Here is a 22,772-nt window from a genome sequence, read left to right as displayed (position 1 = left end):
GAGAGGTGAGATGGTAGAGACCAGTTTATTAAAGAGGTGGTGAGATGGTAGAGACCAGTTTATTAAAGAGGTGGTGAGATGGTAGAGACCAGTTTATTAAAGAGAGGTGAGATGGTAGAGACCAGTTTATTAAAGAGAGGTGAGATGGTAGAGACCAGTTTATTAAAGAGGTGGTGAGATGGTAGAGACCAGTTTATTAAAGAGAGGTGAGATGGTAGAGACCAGTTTATTAAAGAGAGGTGAGATGGTAGAGACCAGTTTATTAAAGAGAGGTGAGATGGTAGAGACCAGTTTATTAAAGAGGTGGTGAGATGGTAGAGACCAGTTTATTAAAGAGAGGTGAGATGGTAGAGACCAGTTTATTGAAGAGGTGGTGAGATGGTAGAGACCAGTTTATTAAAGAGAGGTGAGATGGTAGAGACCAGTTTATTAAAGAGAGGTGAGATGGTAGAGACCAGTTTATTAAAGAGAGGTGAGATGGTAGAGACCAGTTTATTAAAGAGGTGGTGAGATGGTAGAGACCAGTTTATTAAAGAGGTGGTGAGATGGTAGAGACCAGTTTATTAAAGAGGTGGTGAGATGGTAGAGACCAGTTTATTAAAGAGGTGGTGAGATGGTAGAGACCAGTTTATTAAAGAGAGGTGAGATGGTAGAGACCAGTTTATTAAAGAGGTGGTGAGATGGTAGAGACCAGTTTATTAAAGAGAGGTGAGATGGTAGAGACCAGTTTATTAAAGAGAGGTGAGATGGTAGAGACCAGTTTATTAAAGAGGTGGTGAGATGGTAGAGACCAGTTTATTAAAGAGGTGGTGAGATGGTAGAGACCAGTTTATTAAAGAGAGGTGAGATGGTAGAGACCAGTTTATTAAAGAGAGGTGAGATGGTAGAGACCAGTTTATTGAAGAGGTGGTGAGATGGTAGAGACCAGTTTATTAAAGAGGTGGTGAGATGGTAGAGACCAGTTTATTAAAGAGGTGGTGAGATGGTAGAGACCAGTTTATTAAAGAGGTGGTGAGATGGTAGAGACCAGTTTATTAAAGAGAGGTGAGATGGTAGAGACCAGTTTATTAAAGAGAGGTGAGATGGTAGAGACCAGTTTATTAAAGAGAGGTGAGATGGTAGAGACCAGTTTATTAAAGAGAGGTGAGATGGTAGAGACCAGTTTATTAAAGAGGTGGTGAGATGGTAGAGACCAGTTTATTAAAGAGAGGTGAGATGGTAGAGACCAGTTTATTAAAGAGAGGTGAGATGGTAGAGACCAGTTTATTAAAGAGAGGTGAGATGGTAGAGACCAGTTTATTAAAGAGAGGTGAGATGGTAGAGACCAGTTTATTAAAGAGAGGTGAGATGGTAGAGACCAGTTTATTAAAGAGAGGTGAGATGGTAGAGACCAGTTTATTAAAGAGGTGGTGAGATGGTAGAGACCAGTTTATTAAAGAGGTGGTGAGATGGTAGAGACCAGTTTATTAAAGAGGAGGTGAGATGGTAGAGACCAGTTTATTAAAGAGAGGTGAGATGGTAGAGACCAGTTTATTAAAGAGAGGTGAGATGGTAGAGACCAGTTTATTAAAGAGAGGTGAGATGGTAGAGACCAGTTTATTAAAGAGAGGTGAGATGGTAGAGACCAGTTTATTAAAGAGAGGTGAGATGGTAGAGACCAGTTTATTAAAGAGAGGTGAGATGGTAGAGACCAGTTTATTAAAGAGAGGTGAGATGGTAGAGACCAGTTTATTAAAGAGAGGTGAGATGGTAGAGACCAGTTTATTAAAGAGGTGGTGAGATGGTAGAAACCAGTTTATTAAAGAGAGGTGAGATGGTAGAGACCAGTTTATTAAAGAGAGGTGAGATGGTAGAGACCAGTTTATTAAAGAGAGGTGAGATGGTAGAGACCAGTTTATTAAAGAGAGGTGAGATGGTAGAGACCAGTTTATTAAAGAGAGGTGAGATGGTAGAGACCAGTTTATTAAAGAGAGGTGAGATGGTAGAGACCAGTTTATTAAAGAGGTGGTGAGATGGTAGAGACCAGTTTATTAAAGAGAGGTGAGATGGTAGAGACCAGTTTATTAAAGAGAGGTGAGATGGTAGAGACCAGTTTATTAAAGAGAGGTGAGATGGTAGAGACCAGTTTATTAAAGAGAGGTGAGATGGTAGAGACCAGTTTATTGAAGAGGTGGTGAGATGGTAGAGACCAGTTTATTAAAGAGAGGTGAGATGGTAGAGACCAGTTTATTAAAGAGAGGTGAGATGGTAGAGACCAGTTTATTAAAGAGAGGTGAGATGGTAGAGACCAGTTTATTGAAGAGGTGGTGAGATGGTAGAGACCAGTTTATTAAAGAGAGGTGAGATGGTAGAGACCAGTTTATTAAAGAGAGGTGAGATGGTAGAGACCAGTTTATTAAAGAGGAGGTGAGATGGTAGAGACCAGTTTATTAAAGAGAGGTGAGATGGTAGAGACCAGTTTATTAAAGAGAGGTGAGATGGTAGAGACCAGTTTATTAAAGAGAGGTGAGATGGTAGAGACCAGTTTATTAAAGAGAGGTGAGATGGTAGAGACCAGTTTATTAAAGAGAGGTGAGATGGTAGAGACCAGTTTATTAAAGAGAGGTGAGATGGTAGAGACCAGTTTATTGAAGAGGTGGTGAGATGGTAGAGACCAGTTTATTAAAGAGAGGTGAGATGGTAGAGACCAGTTTATTAAAGAGAGGTGAGATGGTAGAGACCAGTTTATTAAAGAGAGGTGAGATGGTAGAGACCAGTTTATTAAAGAGGTGGTGAGATGGTAGAGACCAGTTTATTAAAGAGGTGGTGAGATGGTAGAGACCAGTTTATTGAAGAGGTGGTGAGATGGTAGAAACAGAGACCAGTTTATTAAAGAGGTGGTGAGATGGTAGAGACCAGTTTATTAAAGAGAGGTGAGATGGTAGAGACCAGTTTATTAAAGAGGTGGTGAGATGGTAGAGACCAGTTTATTAAAGAGGTGGTGAGATGGTAGAGACCAGTTTATTAAAGAGGTGGTGAGATGGTTCAAACACAGACCAGTTTATTAAAGAGGTGGTGAGATGGTAGAAACAGAGACCAGTTTATTAAAGAGGTGGTGAGATGGTAGAAACAGAGACCAGTTTATTGAAGAGGTGGTGAGATGGTTCAAACACAGACCAGTTTATTGAAGAGGTGGTGAGATGGTTCAAACACAGACCAGTTTATTGAAGAGGTGGTGAGATGGTAGAAACAGAGACCAGTTTATTGAAGAGGTGGTGAGATGGTTCAAACAGAGACCAGTTTATTGAAGAGGTGGTGAGATGGTAGAAACAGAGACCAGTTTATTGAAGAGGTGGTGAGATGGTACAAACAGAGACCAGTTTATTGAAGAGGTGGTGAGATGGTTCAAACACAGACCAGTTTATTAAAGAGGTGGTGAGATGGTAGAAACAGAGACCAGTTTATTAAAGAGGTGGTGAGATGGTAGAAACAGAGACCAGTTTATTGAAGAGGTGGTGAGATGGTTCAAACACAGACCAGTTTATTGAAGAGGTGGTGAGATGGTTCAAACACAGACCAGTTTATTGAAGAGGTGGTGAGATGGTAGAAACAGAGACCAGTTTATTGAAGAGGTGGTGAGATGGTTCAAACAGAGACCAGTTTATTGAAGAGGTGGTGAGATGGTAGAAACAGAGACCAGTTTATTGAAGAGGTGGTGAGATGGTACAAACAGAGACCAGTTTATTGAAGAGGTGGTGAGATGGTTCAAACACAGACCAGTTTATTGAAGAGGTGGTGAGATGGTACAAACAGAGACCAGTTTATTAAAGAGGTGGTGAGATGGTAGAAACACAGACCAGTTTATTGAAGAGGTGGTGAGATGGTAGAAACACAGACCAGTTTATTGAAGAGGTGGTGAGATGGTAGAAACACAGACCAGTTTATTGAAGAGGTGGTGAGATGGTAGAAACAGAGACCAGTTTATTGAAGAGGTGGTGAGATGGTTCAAACACAGACCAGTTTATTGAAGAGGTGGTGAGATGGTACAAACCAGGGTTCAAATTACGGGGGAGCTAAGGGGAGCTTGGCTCCCCTGAAAAGGACATGGGCTCCCCTGAAAGCCTACGTTGAAACTTTCTGGGGGAGCTCTATAAACATTGTCCATTTTTGTGTTATAGATTTAGATTTTCTGCACATTTAAGGTTCCTGAAATAAATAATAATACAAATTTGCCAATGTTGTGTGTCTAGTTGCTAATTACATTCCAATTTCCAAACATTTGCCTCCGCTAATAAACACAATGCTGTGTACACGCACAGGCACTTTTGAAATTTGAATTTCAAAAATGTATTTGTCATTTTGTTTGGGCAACAAGCTAAATTACTGCTCTCTGGTGCCGCTAGCATCAGTCAGAGAGACACATCCCAATCGATAACGTAAGGATTTCTCAGCCTAATAAAAATGGAATATGAACTTCAACGAGATTCACAGTCTTTTTTTTTATTTTTTATTTCTCTTTCTCCGATTTTCTGTTTTTCTCCCCGTCCAATTTAGTCGCCGTGCCAATTCCCCCCCCCTCCCCTACCTGGCTGCTGTATGCATGTTCTCCTACGAGTCGGTACAAGGACGTCTCGAAGCCGACCGCACGCTTACTCCGATGCGTGTGGCGACTGCCAGTGACGTCTTTTCACTTGGCAGCGAGGACTCTCATTGGTGAAGTGTAACGCGTGGGAGGGCACGCTATCTCCACCAAGTCCTGCCCCCCGCTGAGCAAGCGCCGAGACCTGACCTGTAGACGCGCAGATCTCCACCCACCAGCTTCTCACCCCCTAATACTGCCAATTGTATTAGTATGAACGTACATTCCACCACACGCGAACACTGGGGTCGCACTTTCAAAACTTCACAACGAGGTAAACAAACAACAGATAGCTAGCGTTGACGCTGCCATTCTGGTTCTGGGCGATTTCAACAGCGCGCGTCTTAAAAAGGTGTTGCCGAATTTCTATCAGCATGTGACCTGTCCCACCAGAGGCGAGAACATATTAGACCATGTATACTCGCAATTTAAGAATGGGTACAAGTCACAGGCTCTTAGTCCATTCGGTAAGTCCGATCACGCCGCCATTTTTCTTTTGCCAAAGTATAAACAAAGTCTCAAGCGAACGCCGGTGGTCTCGCGAGAGGTTAAGCGTTGGACCGTGACGTCAGAGGAGTCACTCCAAGCTGCACTTGAATGCACAGACTGGAGGGTATTCCGTGATAACACAGCCAATATTAACGAATACACTGAAACGGTGCTTGACTTTGTCTGTACTCTGGTAGAAGAAACAATCCCCTCTACCACAATTAGAATCTACCCAAATCAAAAGCCCTGGGTAGATAAATCCGTCCGTGAGGCTCTGAAAGTGCGCACATCAGCATACAACACGGGGCTGGTGACAGGCAACATGGAAGAACACAAGACGGCAAGATACAACGTCAGGAGAGCAGTAATAGAGGCAAAACGGCGTTACAGGGATAAAGTTGAACTTCAGTTTGAACAGGCTGACTCTAGAGGCATGTGGCAGGGCCTCAGAACAATGACAGATTACAAAGGCACCCCCCTCAAACTGAACAGTGACATCTCCTTAGCAAATGATCTCAATTCCTTCTATGCGAGGTTTGAGGCTGTGAATAACAACACCAGCCTACAAACCACGGCAATGGGGGGGGGGGGGGGGTCTGCTGATGGAGACTCAGTGTTCAGGGTAACAGAGCATGAGGTGAGACGGATCTTTAAAAAAGTAGGCAGCAGGACCGGACGGCATCCCCGGCCGCGTCCTAAAAGTCTGTGCCGACCAATATATCTGTCCCGGTATTCACTGACATCTTCAACCTGTCCTTGGAACAGGCTGTCATCCCCACCTGTCTGAAGAAGTCCACCATCATCCCTGTACCCAAAAAATCTACGCCCGCTTGCCTCAACGACTACCGCCCTGTAGCCCTCACCTCCATAGCCATGAAGTGCTTTGAGAAGCTAGTAAAGTGCTACATCTGCTCCTCCCTCCCCATCAACCTGGACCCCCTGCAATTTGCATATCGCCCCAACAGGTCCACGGAGGACGCCATAGCCCATGTGCTGCACACAGCAGCATCACACCTGGACAAGAGGCAGGGGAACTATGTGAGAATGCTGTTCATCGACTACAGCTCAGGATTCAATACCATAGTCCCCTCCAAACTCATAGCCAAGCTCAGGGACCTGGGCTTGAACTATGACCTCTGCCAGTGGGTCCTGGACTTCCTGACGGGCAGACCCCAGGTGGTAAGAGCAGGCAACTGCACCTCCTCATCCATCACGCTCAACATAGGGGCCCCCCAGGGCTGTGTTCTGAGCCCCCTCCTCTACTCCCTGTACACACATGACTGCGTGGCACAGCGGAACAACAACACAATCATCAAATTTGCTGATGACACAGTAGTGGTGGGCCTGATCTCTGCCAACGACGAGAGGGCCTACCTGGAAGAGGTAGAGAATCTGTCACAGTGGTGTCAGGAGAACTGCCTCTCCCTGAACGTCAGCAAAACAAAAGAGATGATTGTGGACTTCAGGAGGTCGGGGGTCAAGGACTACAGCCCCCTCAGCATCGACGGGGCACCGGTTGAGAGAGTGAACAGTTTCAAGTACCTCGGAGCCCACATATCCGAGGACTTGACATGGACCACACACATTGACAGTGTTGTGAAGAAGGCACGACAACGCCTCTACTTCCTCAGGCGCCTAAGGAAGTTCCAAGTCAGTCAGAAGATCCTTAGGAACTTCTACTCATGTACAATAGAGAGCATCCTGACTGGCAACATCACCTCCTGGTTTGGGAATAGCACTGCACAAGACCGTAGCAGACTACAAAGAGTGACACGTTCAGCCGAACGCACAATTGGAGGGGGGCTTCCCACCCTCCAGAACATTTACAACAAGCGGTGCAGGGGGAAGGCTAAGAGAATTATTAAGGACTCGAGCCACCCGAACAACTGCCTCTTTGAACTGCTGCGGTCAGGCAAGCGATACCGGAGTCTTAAGGCGAGCACAGAAAGACTCAGAAGAAGCTTCTATCCCCAGGCCATCAGGCTGCTAAACGAACAATAAACACTATGCAACAACCATCAAATGCACACAGCACACACACCCACACGCACACACTCACTTAAACAAACAACACACTGCAGCACCCACTCTCCACACTTTAGATCACACAAACACACTTTATATTTATTGATAAAGGATTTGCACTACAACTCGTACACCCACTGTAAATTGTACCTAAATTGCACCTCATCCCATTTCTGCCTTGCACTATATAGTATTGCATATTAGTACACTGCATAGTATATTGTATATTATATGGTAACTCAGTTACGTCTATTCTGCATCGAACATTGTACATATGTCTATACTGAACACTGTGACCTCATTTTTTTTACTTCTAATTTACATGCTATACTATGTTATTTTATTTCATACTTATCTTGTCTTGCACAGTCTCTGGAGCGTAACAGTAAGAAGCATTTTGTATAAAAGTATTCTGTACTTCTGTATGACAACTATTAAAGAAACTTGAAACTTGAAACTTGAACGACCAGCCAACCTGGTAGCAACGCTGAGAGCTGGGCTCGAACCCAGCATCTCCTGCATTGGTGACGAGCGCAATCTCCGCTACACCACCTGACCGCCCCCATTCACAGTGTTTTTTATCTTCACCTGGCTATCTCCAGTCAGTCGTGAAGCATAGCTACGTTTGTTGTATTTTTGTTCATGAATGCTATAGCTAGCTAGCTAGCGGGCAGGCTTCAAGGTAAGGGATGAAGCTAGTGTAGTAGATTTCAGTCAAACCAACTATTGTACTGTACACCTTGGGTCTCAGAATGGCACAACACCGACAGGTAAAATGCATTCACAATTTCTCCTGGCTTCTCTGCCTCTATCCATTTTCATTCAACAAAACAAACAAGACGTATCTGTGATTTGAAACAGCTGCGTGGACTCAAGGCTCTTAACCAGAGTGATTGAGACAGGCAGCTGTTGATCAAATGAAGAGATAGTCTCGTTTGGACTTCCTGGGAGTAATAAACTGGGTGATTTTACACCCTAGTGCTCTAGGCAAATGGTCCAATTAAAATAAGAAGACAAAGGAACTGCCTTGAAAGACGCCAGACAGTCTTTTCTTTACAAAGGAGCAGTTGATCAAAGGATTTGGACTTAGAATCCACATCGTGACGTAATTCGGTGTAAAACGTCACGATAAGGAGTTAGCCAATGAGAGCTGAGAATAAGTGTCCTCCAATAGGAACACTCGAGGAGAGTTTGGAAAACGCCCGCTTGCCGTAAAATTAGAGGCGGAGCCTAAATAAGATATAACCAAAACTCCTCGCCAGGAGAGACAGAACCAACCCGAAAAACCCAGGAAGGAACAAGAACGAACACACACCCTTTTTCTCCACTAGAGACCCAGCAAGGAGAAGAAATCGACGCAGCAGAATCGAAGACGAGACGAGACATGTTTTTAGACAGAGCTTTTTATTTGAGAATTTAGTCTGAATTTCTGCAAACTTCCGGCATATTGGATGCGTCTTGCAGGTTCATTGCACAATATTTCTTTTTGTAACATCTGATTTGAAATCCATTTTCATTAAAAACGGGTTCTTTTCAAAACTGCTCAGATCTCGCTTCATTTCAAACGGCAGCGCCGTATTTTTCTCTCTGGGTACGCAGAAAGCAATAACCAGGTCTGAAAAACACTGGTTATCTGCATTTAGCAAAGAGTGGATCCCAAGAGCTTGTAAAAAGGTTTAAATCACAACGCAGAAAGAAGTAGTAAATAGGGAATTTAAGCTGGGAATCCACTTCATTGTGGTGCCGTGACAAAGAATCGACGCGCTCGTTTTTTTTTTTTTTTCATCACAACAAAGAAAAGTTATTATTTTTTTTTCCTCTCTTCGCTTTCTTCACGAACGGTCAAACGGGGAATCAACTGATCAATCGATCCGTCTTCAAGTGACTGGAGTCGCTAAGAGGTGAGTGTGATGATAAAAATGGGGGCTCTATTCGAACCAACGGGGGGTTGCTAAAAATATGACTGTAATTAGATATTAAATGGAATGTTCTGACCAAAGGATGGCGGCTCTAGGCTGTGTGTGTGTTATAGGTCCTGTAAGCAGGATTTTAACCACACTGTGCGTCGTATACCTTACAGTAATGGTTTTAAGCACACTCTTGCGTAGTACGTTCTACAGTAGAATTTTAGCACAATAAACGGGACGCCGCTGGAGGTCGGAACATTAAAAAAAGGTATGGAAGTATTTAGAGACAATGTCTAGGTTTGTGCTCAAGGTTAAGCAAGGTAAACATGTGCGTTGTACGCCTTACAGTATTGGCTTTAGCACATGTGCGTAGTATTTTCTACAGTAGAGATGGAGCACAAATAGTCTAGTTTAACCTTGGGCACCGCCGGGCGTGTTAAATTTAAACGGCGATAGGCTGTAACATAGGAATAGTACTTAAAGAGGACTCGTGTGTTGCAACGATAGGCTGTAGCATTAGAATAGTACTTAAAGAGGACTCGTATGTTGCAACGATAGGCTATAACATTAGAATAGTACTTAAAGAAGACTCGTATGTTGCAAGCTATGGTTAAACATTTGTTGGTGTATGATGTTTGTGTATGAGTGAAAGGACTTATGGTTATGTTGAACATGTGTGATGTATATGGATTAAATCTGTAAATTGGCACTTAAAATATGACTGAGAACGGTTTTTAGTGTTGAACCTGGTGCACGCAATATCCACTGCGCCACTCAACTATGCGTGGAGGGGAAGCGCGTTCTCGTCAAAGCTCGTACGTATCATAGCGCGCGGCTAGGTTAAAGCTACATGCTACAAAAGCTCATCGTGGCTCGCTTTATTGCAGTATAACTGTATTATCTTTGATAAGGAATGGGCTAATGTTTACAATGGTATTGGCTCAAAGCTTGAACGGATGTAGGAATGAATGATGAGTGAGTGGGCCGCTTTAGAGAGGTTAGGAATGAATGGGAGGAACGGATGTATTTGTAAACATATGAAAAATCCCGTGACGAAGCCTCGCGTTGTGCTAGTCTGGAGACCAACGGGATCTCGGTATTGCGGACGTGACGTAATTTCGGTGGTCTGGTCTAGCAGGAAGCCGGCCTGCGAGACGAACTACAATTCGGTGCAGGGGATTCTGGGGATTGGGGTTGAAATTGAGTGGGCACGTGGGCTGGCGTTGAGGGGGAGTAGTTGCGTGATGACGCACGTATTGTTGGAAAGGTTGGGGGCGCCTCCTGCAGGATGTTGGGGGGTACTGTGGTGCAATAGGCGTGATGTGCGGAAATGGGCAGCAGGGGGCGATGTTGTCTTAGGATTAGTTATAGCCTATTTGTGTACACAGTCCCTCTGGGGTAAATGTGCGGGGTGCTTTCAAATCCTCTCGCCGTGATGGGCTCCCTCAAGGTCCCCTCTCTCTCTCCCCTTCTCTCTCTCTCTCTCTCTCTCTCTCTCTCTCTCTCTCTCTCTCTCTCTCTCTCTCTCTCACTCTCTCTCTCTCTCTTCCTTTCTCTCTCTCACTCTTTCTCTTTTTCCCGCACGCACTATTCTCTCTCTCTCTCTCTCTCCCCCTCTCTCTCTACTCAAACTTTCTTTCTTTTCTCTCTCTCTCCCTCTCTCTCTCTTCCTCCTTCTCCATAGGAGACGTTTGGGCAGTGCAGAGTATGGCATATTGTATAATGTGTCTTATGGTTTGGAACAGGTCTGTTCGGGACTGCGTACCCCCCCCCCCCCCCACTTCCCTGATGTTCCTTCAAACCCCCCCCCCTCCTTGTCTCTTGCTCCCTCCTCTCTCCCGTTTCCCCCCCCCCCCCCTCTCTTGATTTTCCTTTGAACCCCCCCCCCCCCCCCCACTTCCCTGATGTTCCTTCAAACCCCCCCCCTCCTTGTCTCTTGCTCCCTCCTCTCTCCCGTTTCCCCCCCCCCCCCCCCCCCCCACTCCGTCCTTTGCCCCACTTGCTGTGCCTCTCTCCACCCTCCCCCCTCTTCCTTCTGAAGACCGACATGGGGTTACATGTTTTCCCTCTGGCCTGGTTCTCTCTTGGCCGGTTGGCGGTTACGTTGCGGCCTTTTTTACATGTCCTGGTGTTGTGTTTAGGTTGGGGTCTTCATGTCAGTGGACTGAGGGTATGTGCGGTTATAGTAGTTTGTGTGAATGTTATCAGGGTGTGTGTGACGTACGTGTTCAAGACTCTCGGCGCGGCTGGTTCTGCGTCTGGGGACCCACACCGCTCGGTTGCGCCTGCGTATGCGATGATGGTGATGAAGGTTGGCGCGGAGGGTGGCAGGGTAGGTGTGGGCGTTCCGATAAAGCCGTGGTGCCCGGCGTCCGCGCTGGCGACTATTCTCTGATCTGGGTGGTGGACATTCAGGGTTGGGGAGTGGGAGGGCCGGGGCGTGCGTGTGGGTGTGAGGCGGGGGACGTTCCTGGACGACCGTGCGTTGCAGTTGACGGGGTAGGATTGTGTGTACAATTGTGTTTTTTTTCCCCCATAGTAGGTACGTTTGGAGTGGCTGTATGATGTGGGGCGGTGTGCCCGGGGTTCGGTGTTGGGTCTGGTCGGCTATGCATGGCCGTCCGGCAGGGCACTGGACTCTGGGGATACTGGCCTGAAGGACGGGAGAGGTTGCCGGGGTGCTGTCTGCTGTGTGCCTGTGGTGAGGTGGGTTTAGGCCACTGTGGAGGGGCTGTTAAGGTCTCTTCAGTAAACAGGGTCGACACCTCACGGCGTGCGTGGCGCGGCGTCTGTGGCATTCTTTAGATTACCTCTGGGGGACACGTGTCTGGGTGACAGGTGTCCCCTGGGGGGTGTGGTACTAAATAATGGAAAAGAATGTAAAAAATGAATAACTATATTAATCAAGATGTTTTGGTTTTCCGAGGAGTATCAGAATTGGAGCAGGATCAAGCGGAAGTAAAGGAGAGCGGAGATTCAACAAAAAATAGGAACCCAGTGTGTTGACAGAGATCGAACGAGATAAGCTGTATCGTTATATCGTTATTTTCAAACAGATCACACTGTGTTTTGCTAAATATATTAGTATAGTGTTGCCCGACATTTCCAATGCATAACGAATAGTGGAGATAACAGGGAAATGCCACTGTATTAAGTCTGGATGTTTTTTGCTTTCTTTCCATACAGGTGCTCGACTGGACAGGAGCTCTGAACGATTTCCATAACCATCTGGGGAAACGGGCCGGCTGTAATGAGCCTTGGTATAAGTATGAATGATAAGCCAGTTATCAATCCTTGTCTGCACAGTAAAATGTTGACAGTGTGAGTGTTTTAACTCAAGTAAGTAGAAATAGTGGAAGACAGAGAAACTTGTTTTTTCAAACGGTATTACAGGAGCGTTTGAAGTGGAATGAATGACAGTAACATAGGAAGTTCACCTTAGTGGAACATTGATAGGAACAACTGGAGCGGTAAATGCAATATTATTAACAATAGAATAACAACAACAACAATATGGAAAAGGGGCTTAGTGATCGGGCCATTGGGGGGAGTAGGCCGAGAGCCTCTGCAGACATTTCCCAGATAGACTTTACCAGTGATAATGATCTGATTGATTGGGACTTTTCTCATTCCCAGATAGACTTTACCAGTGATAATGATCTGATTGATTGGAATTGGAATATGGACTTCTCTCATGTGACCAGTACGACAAAAGGACTGGCAATGTTGACTTTGGTTCCAATACAGGGGAGTGAACCAGTGACGACGGTGTTACTCCAACCAGAACCGATTCAAGCTGGAGTGTCCATTGCAGGCGACTGCAGTTTAACCAAGGTACAGAAAAAGAGACTGAGGAGGGCGGCGTTGTTACAGCGGTCCCGTGAAATCCACTCTGGCCGGATGGCTGGAATTGAGACCGACAGCAGGTATGGAATACACGAACAGCTTCTACAGCCCACCCGTTTCCCATGTCCAACCTGCCCTCAGCACCGAAGCCAAGATGAGAGGCGGGAAGAAACACATTCCATTCGGAGGACACAACGACTTTGTGGTCAAACCCAAACACATGGTGATGGAGAACCCCTCCCCCATCAGGCCGTTCCAGTACGTGTGTGCTCCAGACAGCGAGCAGACCCTCCTCGCCGCCCCGGCCCAGTTCCTGCTGGAGACCTTTCTGCAGAGCTGCTGCCACAGGCTGTTCCCCAAAGCCGTCCGGAACAGAACCAACCCTGTGCTGTCCATCGACAGCTACCTCAACATCGGCCCAGCCCAGTGATGGGAAGTCAAACCGCCGGTGCTGAGATGGGGGAAGAGGCAGCATCCTATAGACAACAGAGAGCGTTTGTGACAGCGTTCGAACAACACGAGGCAGTTCATCGAGATCTGATGAAGATACAGCTGGAGATTGGTCAAGCCGCACACGAGATTCAGAGATTGGGACGAGAACTGGCAAGAAAGGCTGCGCTACTAGAAGCGACAGCTGTTGAGATCATGCTTCAGGCGTCTGACCTAGGCCGCCGTGATCAAAGAGTGCCCTGTGCTCCGTTGCCCGGACAGGGAACTGGGCCGCGACACAAAGGGTGGCAACCACGACCAAAAGGAGGCAGAGGCCGGAATCCGATTGGATTCCCGGTGCGGAAGGTGGTGTGTTGGACGTGTGGGGAGACTGGTCATATCTCACGGGAGTGTGCGAACAATGGCCCGGCTAGCTCAGTCGGAAGAGAATGAGACTGATTAGAATAAGGATAGAGATGAGGATACATAGATAAGGTTTGATTAGGTGTGCGAGTTACTAAAATGGTTTGGAAGACTAACCAGGGTAAGTTGGGGCTATAGAGGGATGACGTAACTGAATATTGCATGAGCTAATCAAACTAACAAAATTAATGGTTTTAGACAGGAACAATGGAACATTTAATGTTAGACAGAGTTGGAAACAAAGGACTATTTAATTTTGTTGCAGGGGTATTTATGCCTCTAGATGATAGTTAATTCTGTTGGATGAGTGTGTAGCATTTAGGCACTCACAATTTTTTTTGTTTATTTACAATTTTCTTTGTTTTTGTTTGACTATATTTTTTAGGAACTGGCTGGCTGGGAGGGATCTCTCGCTGGTCAGGGATAGCAGGTGGTGGTGACACAGCGAGACTGGTAGGAAGTCTGATATAATGAGCTGGAAACTGAGAATGGACGGGAGCTGGTTCATGGTTTGTTTTCCGCTCATTAAGAGTCCAGATGTAGAATCTGGGGGGTTGTGTCACATGTTGGGTTATGTTAAGTGTTGGGGAAACATATTTCTCTGTCTATAGAAAGCTCTGTAGGTTTCTGGTCGCAAATTGGCCAGATAGTGTTCATGTAGGGTGCAGACATGTGAATTTGATGATTGACTTATGGGAGGCTCTGCACCGGCTTGTTGAAAGCTGGCGGAGTGTGTGTGATGAGTGTTTAAAGCTGTGGTTTGTTGACCATGCACATAGGTTCTGTTGGTGATTGGCCTCGTCTAGAGCTGGCTGTCCGGACCGAGGAGCTGTCGGGAAACAAGGTATTGATAGTGAAATAATGAATATTCCACTTTTAAGGGTGTGGATAGTTGTGTTGAGCTTGAGATATTTGATCTAGTAAAACAGTACAGCACAAATAAGAAATGAGACAAAGGTGATTTGATTGGATGCTAACGTAAGAAGCTGTAAAATACATAGATAAATGATTTGGAGAATTATGTATTGTCAAAATGCGGAACAGTAGAGAATGTATCTGCGAAAATAAATGTTTCCAATCTATTATGTGTTTTGTAAATAATAATCCAAAATGCAAATAAGGACAGAGGGAAAATCGTTTCCTTCTGTGGAAAATTGGAGCAGTACCGAGACCTGCACACAACAAAGAGGAGGCTGTGGTTAGCACAAGGTACAACAAGAAGAAAACGGTTAAAAACGAATTAAAAATAAGCTGGTAATGATCTGTCAACACACAGGACTGATTTGGTTGAACGCTCTCCCTCTAGTACGGTTTACTTGTCATTCGTGCGAAATTCGCGGTCTGCGTCTGACACCGCACGAAATGATGCTAGGTCGCTGCATGGTAGTACCAGGTTTGCGCGCGACAGGCAAAGGTCCGAGTTTGGACATCCTGGACAACGACATGCGTGAGTACGTAAAATACATGTCAAAGATACACAAAAGTATTCTGGTTCATGTCTCCAGTAGACAGGAGCATGAAACCAGGGAGGAGGTGAATAGGCAGACTACACCTCAAATCATACCAGGCGACTACGTTTATGTCAAAGTATTTAGACGCAAGTGGTTTGGCGCGAGACGAGAAGGGCCATACAAAGTCGTTCGAGCCACCGAGAGGGCTTTACAAGTTGAAGGATCGCCTATGTGGTTTCACGTTACTCATTGTGTAAAAGCAACCAATACGGACCAAGAATGGGAACCTGAACCACAAGACCTTGACGGTAAAACCGGGGCGTCGCAACCGTTACACGAAGGCGAAGTGAAGGCGGCGCTAACCCCAAACGATGGGGAAGACCCGGATGATTATGGCGAGCCAGACCGAGGGGGCCACGATTGGCCACCAGTAGAAGATGAAGGTTTTTTACAGGAACCAGACAGAGGAGAGGATTATGAATTGGAACATAATAATTTCTCCTCTGTGGACTTGGAGAAGGTACCAGAAGAGCCAGAGGAACCAGTGCTTAGCACAAGCCCGGAACAAGATACTCGACCACAACGAGTCATCAAGAAGCCTAAACGATATACATAGGCAAAGGAAGGGATAGTGTAACTGATAGGCCTTGGAGAGGGCGTGTACATATTAATTTTTGATTTTTCATTAGCTAAGCTCTCTCCTTTTTTAGAAATGGTTAGGTAGTAAATGCAATGTAAGGTATTTTCTTTCAGAGTGAATTGCACAAAACAGACACATTTGGATAAAAAAACACATAAAGTATAGTCTAAACCTGGTAAATGGTACGATCATCTTTTTGTATAAAGGGACGGACCTAGACTGAAGTGAAATTGATATAACTGATAACATTGTATATAACCTGCAAAATGAGTGGAAATTGTTAAACGGTGTGAGTGAATAGAGAACTGTGTAAATAAAGATGGGTCCATAGTCGGTCAGTGGAGGAGGGAGTAATGTGGGTGTTGAAAGCAAATGATACTAACAAATATGGAAAATGAGTCAGAAGGATTCTGGAAAGGTTTGGCTCTGAGGTAATTAGGTTAAACAGTAAGGTTAAGGTAATTGTAAACAGTTTGTTTGAGAAAATACTAACATGTATCTTGGGGATAATTAATCCCCAAACCGGGGAAACTGTAGTAGATTTCAGTCAAACCAACTATTGTACTGTACACCTTGGGTCTCAGAATGGCACAACACCGACAGGTAAAATGCATTCACAATTTCTCCTGGCTTCTCTGCCTCTATCCATTTTCATTCAACAAAACAAACAAGACGTATCTGTGATTTGAAACAGCTGCGTGGACGCAAGGCTCTTAACCAGAGTGATTGAGACAGGCAGCTGTTGATCAAATGAAGAGATAGTCTCGTTTGGACTTCCTGGGAGTAATAAACTGGGTGATTTTACACCCTAGTGCTCTAGGCAAATGGTCCAATTAAAATAAGAAGACAAAGGAACTGCCTTGAAAGACGCCAGACAGTCTTTTCTTTACAAAGGAGCAGTTGATCAAAGGATTTGGACTTAGAATCCACATCGTGACGTAATTCGGTGTAAAACGTCACGATAAGGAGTTAGCCAATGAGAGCTGAGAATAAGTGTCCTCCAATAGGAACACTCGAGGAGAGTTTGGAAAACGCCCGCTTGCCGTAAAATTAGAGGCGGAGCCTAAATAAGATATAACCAAAACTCCTCGCCAGGAGAGACAGAACCAACCCGAAAAACCCAGGAAGGAACAAGAAACGAACACACACCCTTTTTCTCCACTAGAGACCCAGCAAGGAGAAGAAATCGACGCAGCAGAATCGAAGACGAGACGAGACATGTTTTTAGACAGAGCTTTTTATTGAGAATTTAGCCTGAATTACTGCAAACATCCGGCATATTGGATGCGTCTTGCAGGTTCATTGCACAATATTTCTTTTTGTAACATCTGATTTGAAATCCATTTTCATTAAAAACGGGTTCTTTTCAAAACTGCTCAGATCTCGCTTCATTTCAAACGGCAGCGCCGTATCTTTCTCTCTGGGTACGCAGAAAGCAATAACCAGGTTAAAAACACTGGTTATCTGCATTTAGCAAAGAGTGGATCCCAAGAGCTTGTAAAAAGGTTTAAATCACAACGCAGAAAGAAGTAGTAAATAGGGAATTTAAGCTGGGAATCCACTTCACTAGCCAGCAAGTTAGTGATTTCTGGAGTTAGCTGTTGCTAGCTAACTAGCTAGCTATATATTGTTGAAGTTTCTGTGTTACGTTTTAAACCTGTTTGCATGTCTAGCTTGCATGATAAGCCTGTGTCATCCTGCTGATAATGCGATTTAGTTTTTTTGGTTTGTTCTTTGGTCTGATTAATAAAATGTATTCTTTGATTTTGAAACAGTAGCCGTATGTTGTTGTTATTAAGCCGAAATGTTCTTGACAGTATATTAACTGTCTGTGGAACAGAATGTTTGTCGAGTTCTGCCGCCGTTCGTTCTCCGGCTGCTGGAAGCGGGTCCTGCCCATGTGCTTGTATAGTATATATACGTACACCATTTAAATATCCATATACAGTACATGTGGATGTGGCCTACACCAGCCATCCCCACACCACTAGGGATGGGTACCGAATTAGGTACTTTTAAGTGTACCGACCGATTCACGTGAGATCCGTCGGTGCCACATTTCGGTACTGTAAAAAAAAAAAAAAAAATATATATATACTATATATATATATACATATATATATTTTTTTTTTACTACATTTATTTATTATAATTTTTTATGTCAATCTTTTGTTTACCGCGAAACGAAACCTATGAAGTGTGCCGCGCACGTTCACGTCAACGTTCACACTTTTTTCACGTTCACACACATTATTTGAAGTTTGGATATTTTAGATTTTTTTTTTTACAACTGGGGTAGGTAGATTAAATTTTTTACTAAAGTACAGAAAAAAGGTACCGTTGGGTACCGGTATCATTTCACAGGTACCAGTACCGGTTGAAATGTGAAAGGTACCCAACTCTACACACCACAGATAATCTTCTGGCCTGGTGGCCCCCTAGATGGACGGTGCCCTATGTAAGCACCTATATGTACTGAGGGCAGCATACCTTGGCTTTGACAGCCTGCCAGACCCTCCGCGTGGTGGGCACCAGGGCCCCGGCCAGCTCACACACCCCAGCAGGGAAGCCCCTCTCCGGGCAGAAGAAGCCCTGGGCCACGGTGCGGAAGATCTTGTCGATGGAGGAGTTGGAGGGCAGCGTGCAGTTAAAGATGGAGAACTGTCTCTTCAGCCTCTGGGGGATGTCGTTACGACCCCCTCCCAGGGTGGATCATAGCTGCCACCAACTGAGAGATGGAGAAGATGGATGGATACAGGTAGGTAGGTAGGTAGATAGGGAGGGAGAGAGAGGGAGAGAGAGAGAGAGAGAGAGAGGGAGGGAGGGGGAGGGAGAGGGAGAGAGAGAGGGAGGGAGAGAGAGAGGGAGGGATAGAGAGGGGGGGTGAGAGGGAGGGTGAGAGACAGAGAGAGAGAGGGGGAGGGAGAGAGAGAGAGGGAGGGAGAGAGAGAGAGAGAGGGAGGGAGAGGGAGGGAGAGAGAGAGAGGGAGGGAGAGAGAAATATAGAGAGGGAGGGAGGGAGAGAAAGAGAGAGAGGGAGGGAGAGGGAGAGAGAGAGAGGGAGAGAGAAGAGAGAGAGGGAGGGAGAGAGAGAGAGAGAGGGAGGGAGAGGGAGAGAGAGGGAGAGAGGGAGGGAGGGAAGGAGAGAGAGAGAGAGAGAGAGAGAGAGAGAGAGAGAGAGAGAGAGAGAGAGAGAGAGAGAGAGAGAGAGAGAGAGAGAGAGAGAGAGAGGAGAGAGAGAGAGAGAGAGAGAGAGAGAGAGAGAGAGAGAGAGAGAGAGGGAGGGAGGGAGGAGGGAGGGAGGGAGAGAGAGAGAGAGAGAGAGAGAGAGAGAGAGAGAGAGGAGAGAGAGAGAGAGAGAGAGAGAGAGAGATAGAGATAGAGATAGAGATAGAGATAGAGATAGAGAGGGAGGGAGGGAGGGAGAGAGGGGGGGGAGAGAGAGGGGGGGTGAGAGGGAGGGTGAGAGAGAGAGAGGGGGAGGGAGAGGGAGAGAGAGAGGGGAGGAGAGAGAGAGAGAGTTTACTGTCAAGATTGTCCTGAAGACACTAGTTTACTGTCATAATATCCTGAGGACAGATAACACAAGTTTATTAAGTCCTTATCTGAGTATACTGTAGATATGATATGGAGGTTATGATACCTGCACGTCCACTACCGTGGTGAACTCTCCTGGACGCTTCCAAACTGTAGAACCCACTCTGCTCCATCAACTGACGCACAATCTCATTGGTTATCTAGGGGAGAGAGGGGGAGGGACCAGACATAAACAATCTCATTGGTTATCTAGGGGAGAGAGGGGGAGGGACCAAGACATAAACAATCTCATTGGCTATCTAGGGGAGAGAGGGGGAGGGACCAAGACATAAACGATCTCATTGGTTATCTAGGGGAGAGAGGGGGAGGGACCAAGACATAAACAATCTCATTGGTTATCTAGGGGAGAGAGGGGGAGGGACCAAGACATAAACAATCTCATTGGTTATCTAGGGAGAGAGGGGGAGGGACCAAGACATAAACAATCTCATTGGCTATCTAGGGGAGAGAGGGGGAGGGACCAAGACATAAACAATCTCATTGGTTATCTAGGGGAGAGAGGGGAAGGACCAAGACATAAACAATCTCATTGGTTATCTAGGGAGAGAGGGGGGAGGACCAAGACATAAACAATCTCATTGGTTATCTAGGGGAGAGAGGGGGAGGGACCAAGACATAAACAATCTCATAGACCTCTCACGCATGTCGTCATTTCCCCTGCCCAAATAAGGGAGGGCGAGTCCTTCGGCATGAGAAAATGAACGTGTTATATTAAACCAGCTTCGTCTGTGGTTCACACAGGCTCTTTACTGGTGAACAAGGTCTTCTAATATACATGTCTCTCTCTGATAAGGCAGGGGATTTAGAATTTCAAAGTGGCAGTTAAAAAAAAAAGGAAAAATAGCTTTGCGTTGTTGCATGTCAGGTCACCCAACGTCACCAGCATCAGAGTGCATTCTCATCACAGCGGCGTAACAAGTGTTAGGGATGCACCGATACAGATACCGGTGTTTGATAATCAGGTCTCATACCAGGCTGAAATATAATATCAGTAATCAGAGAAGTACATTTTTGACCAATTATTTTTGTGTCCAAGACACAGATTTCAGTCCAAGTCTATAGAACTGTTCGCTGTTTACATAACATACTGTGTTCCAGCCAATCAGCGATACCAACTGAGGTCACGTGACTAAGTTGCCTCGGACCTGGGGCGGCGCGAGCTGCTGCGCCAAAAAGAAGTATAATGGGGCTCTATGGAGAAACCATGACACTCCCCTGACTAACAGTATAATGGAGCTCTATAGAAGGGAGAAACCATATGACACTCCCCCTGACTAACAGTATAATGGAGCTCTATGGAGAAGACCATGACACTCCCTGACTAACAGTATAATGGAGCTCTATGAGAAACCATGACACTCCCCTGACTAAACAGTATAATATGGAGCTCTATGGAAGAAGAACCAATGACACTCCCCCTGACTAACAGTATAATGGAGCTCTATGGAGGAAACCATTGACACTCCCCTGACTAACAGTATAATGGAGCTCTATGGAGAAACCATGACACTCCCCTGACTAACAGTATAATGGAGCTCTATGGAGAAACCATGACACTCCCCTGACTAACAGTATAATGGGCTCTATGGAGAAACCATGACACTCCCCTGACTAACAGTATAATGGAGCTCTATGGAGAAACCATGACACTCCCCTGACTAACAGTATAATGGAGCTCTATGGAGAAACCATGACACTCCCCTGACTAACAGTATAATGGAGCTCTATGGAGAAACCATGACACTCCCCTGACTAACAGTATAATGGAGCTCTATGGAGAAACCATGACACTCCCCTGACTAACAGTATAATGGAGCTCTATGGAGAAACCATGACACTTCCCCTGACTACAGTATAATGGAGCTCTATGGAGAAACCATGACACTCCCCTGACTAACAGTATAATGGAGCTCTATGGAGAAGAAACCATGACACTCCCCTGACTAACAGTATAATGGAGCTCTATGGAGAACCATGACACTCCCCTGACTAAAGGTATAATGGAGCTCTAATGGAGGAAGAACCATGACACTCCCCTGACTAAAAGTACAATGGAGCTCTATGGGGAAGAAACCATGACACTCCCCTGACCTAACAGTATAATGGAGCTCTATGGAGAAACCATGACACTCCCCTGACTAACAGTATAATGGGCTCTATGGAGAAACCATGACACTCCCCTGACTAACAGTATAATGGAGCTCTATGGAGAAAACCATGACACTCCCCTGACTAACAGTATAATGGAGCTCTATGGAGAAACCATGACACTCCCCCTGGACTAACAGTATAATGGGGCTCTATGGGAGAAACCATGACACTCCCCTGACTAACGAGTATAATGGAGCTCTATGGAGAAACCATGGACACTCCCCTGACTAACAGTATAATGGGGCTCTATGGAGAAACCATGACACTCCCTGACTAACAGTATAGTGGAGCGCTATGAGAAACCATGACACCCCCTGACTAACAGTATAATGGAGCTCTATGGAGAAACCATGACACTCCCCTGACTAACAGTATAATGGAGCTCTATGGAGAAACCATGACACTCCCCTGACTAACAGTATAATGGAGCTCTATGGAGAAACCATGACACTCCCCTGACTAACAGTATAATGGAGCTCTATGGAGAAACCATGACACTCCCCTGACTAACAGTATAATGGGAGCTCTAATGGAGAAACCATGACACTTCTCCCCCTGACTAACAGTATAATGGAGCCTCTATGGGAGAAACCATGACACTCCCCTGACTAACAGTATAATGGAGCTCTATGGAGAAACCATGACACTCCCCTGACTAAAGGTATAATGGAGCTCTATGGAGAAACCATGACACTCCCCCTGACTAAAAGTACAATGGAGCTCTATGGAGAAACCATGACACTCCCCTGACTAACAGTATAATGGAGCTCTATGGTGAAACCATGACACTCCCCTGACTAACAGTATAATGGGGCTCTATGGAGAAACCATGACACTCCCCTGACTAACAGTATAATGGAGCTCTATGGAGAAACCATGACACTCCCCTGACTAACAGTATAATGGAGCTCTATGGAGAAACCATGACACTCCCCTGACTAACAGTATAATGGGGCTCTATGGAGAAACCATGACACTCCCCTGACTAACAGTATAATGAGCTCTATGGAGAAACCATGACACTTCCCGCCTGACTAACAGTATAATGGGGCTCTATGGAGAAACCATGACACTCCCTGACTAAACAGTATAAAATGGAGCTCTATGGAGAAACCATGAGCACTCCCCTGACTAACAGTATAATGGAGCTCTATGGAGAAACCATGACACTTCCCCTGACTAACAGTATCATGGAC

At 45.5% G+C, this 22,772-nt stretch overlaps 1 protein-coding gene across 1 annotated transcript in view; it reads right to left on the bottom strand.

The window, feature by feature from the left end:
- The window catches only part of dnah5l (dynein, axonemal, heavy chain 5 like), a gene marked incomplete at both ends in the record, with an annotated part of 223,598 nt that overhangs the window by 75,943 nt on the left and 124,883 nt on the right, over positions 1 to 22,772 (bottom strand). Inside the window, 2 exon segments of the mRNA XM_084326732.1 lie at positions 18,319 to 18,531; positions 18,533 to 18,556. Coding sequence (XP_084182858.1) covers positions 18,319 to 18,531; positions 18,533 to 18,556 — 237 coding nt within the window.

This window comes from Notolepis coatsorum (assembly GCF_963971535.1).
Source record: "Notolepis coatsorum genome assembly, chromosome: 12".
Classification (NCBI taxonomy): Eukaryota; Metazoa; Chordata; class Actinopteri; order Aulopiformes; family Paralepididae; genus Notolepis; species Notolepis coatsorum.
This window is presented reverse-complemented; position numbering and strand designations above follow the sequence as displayed.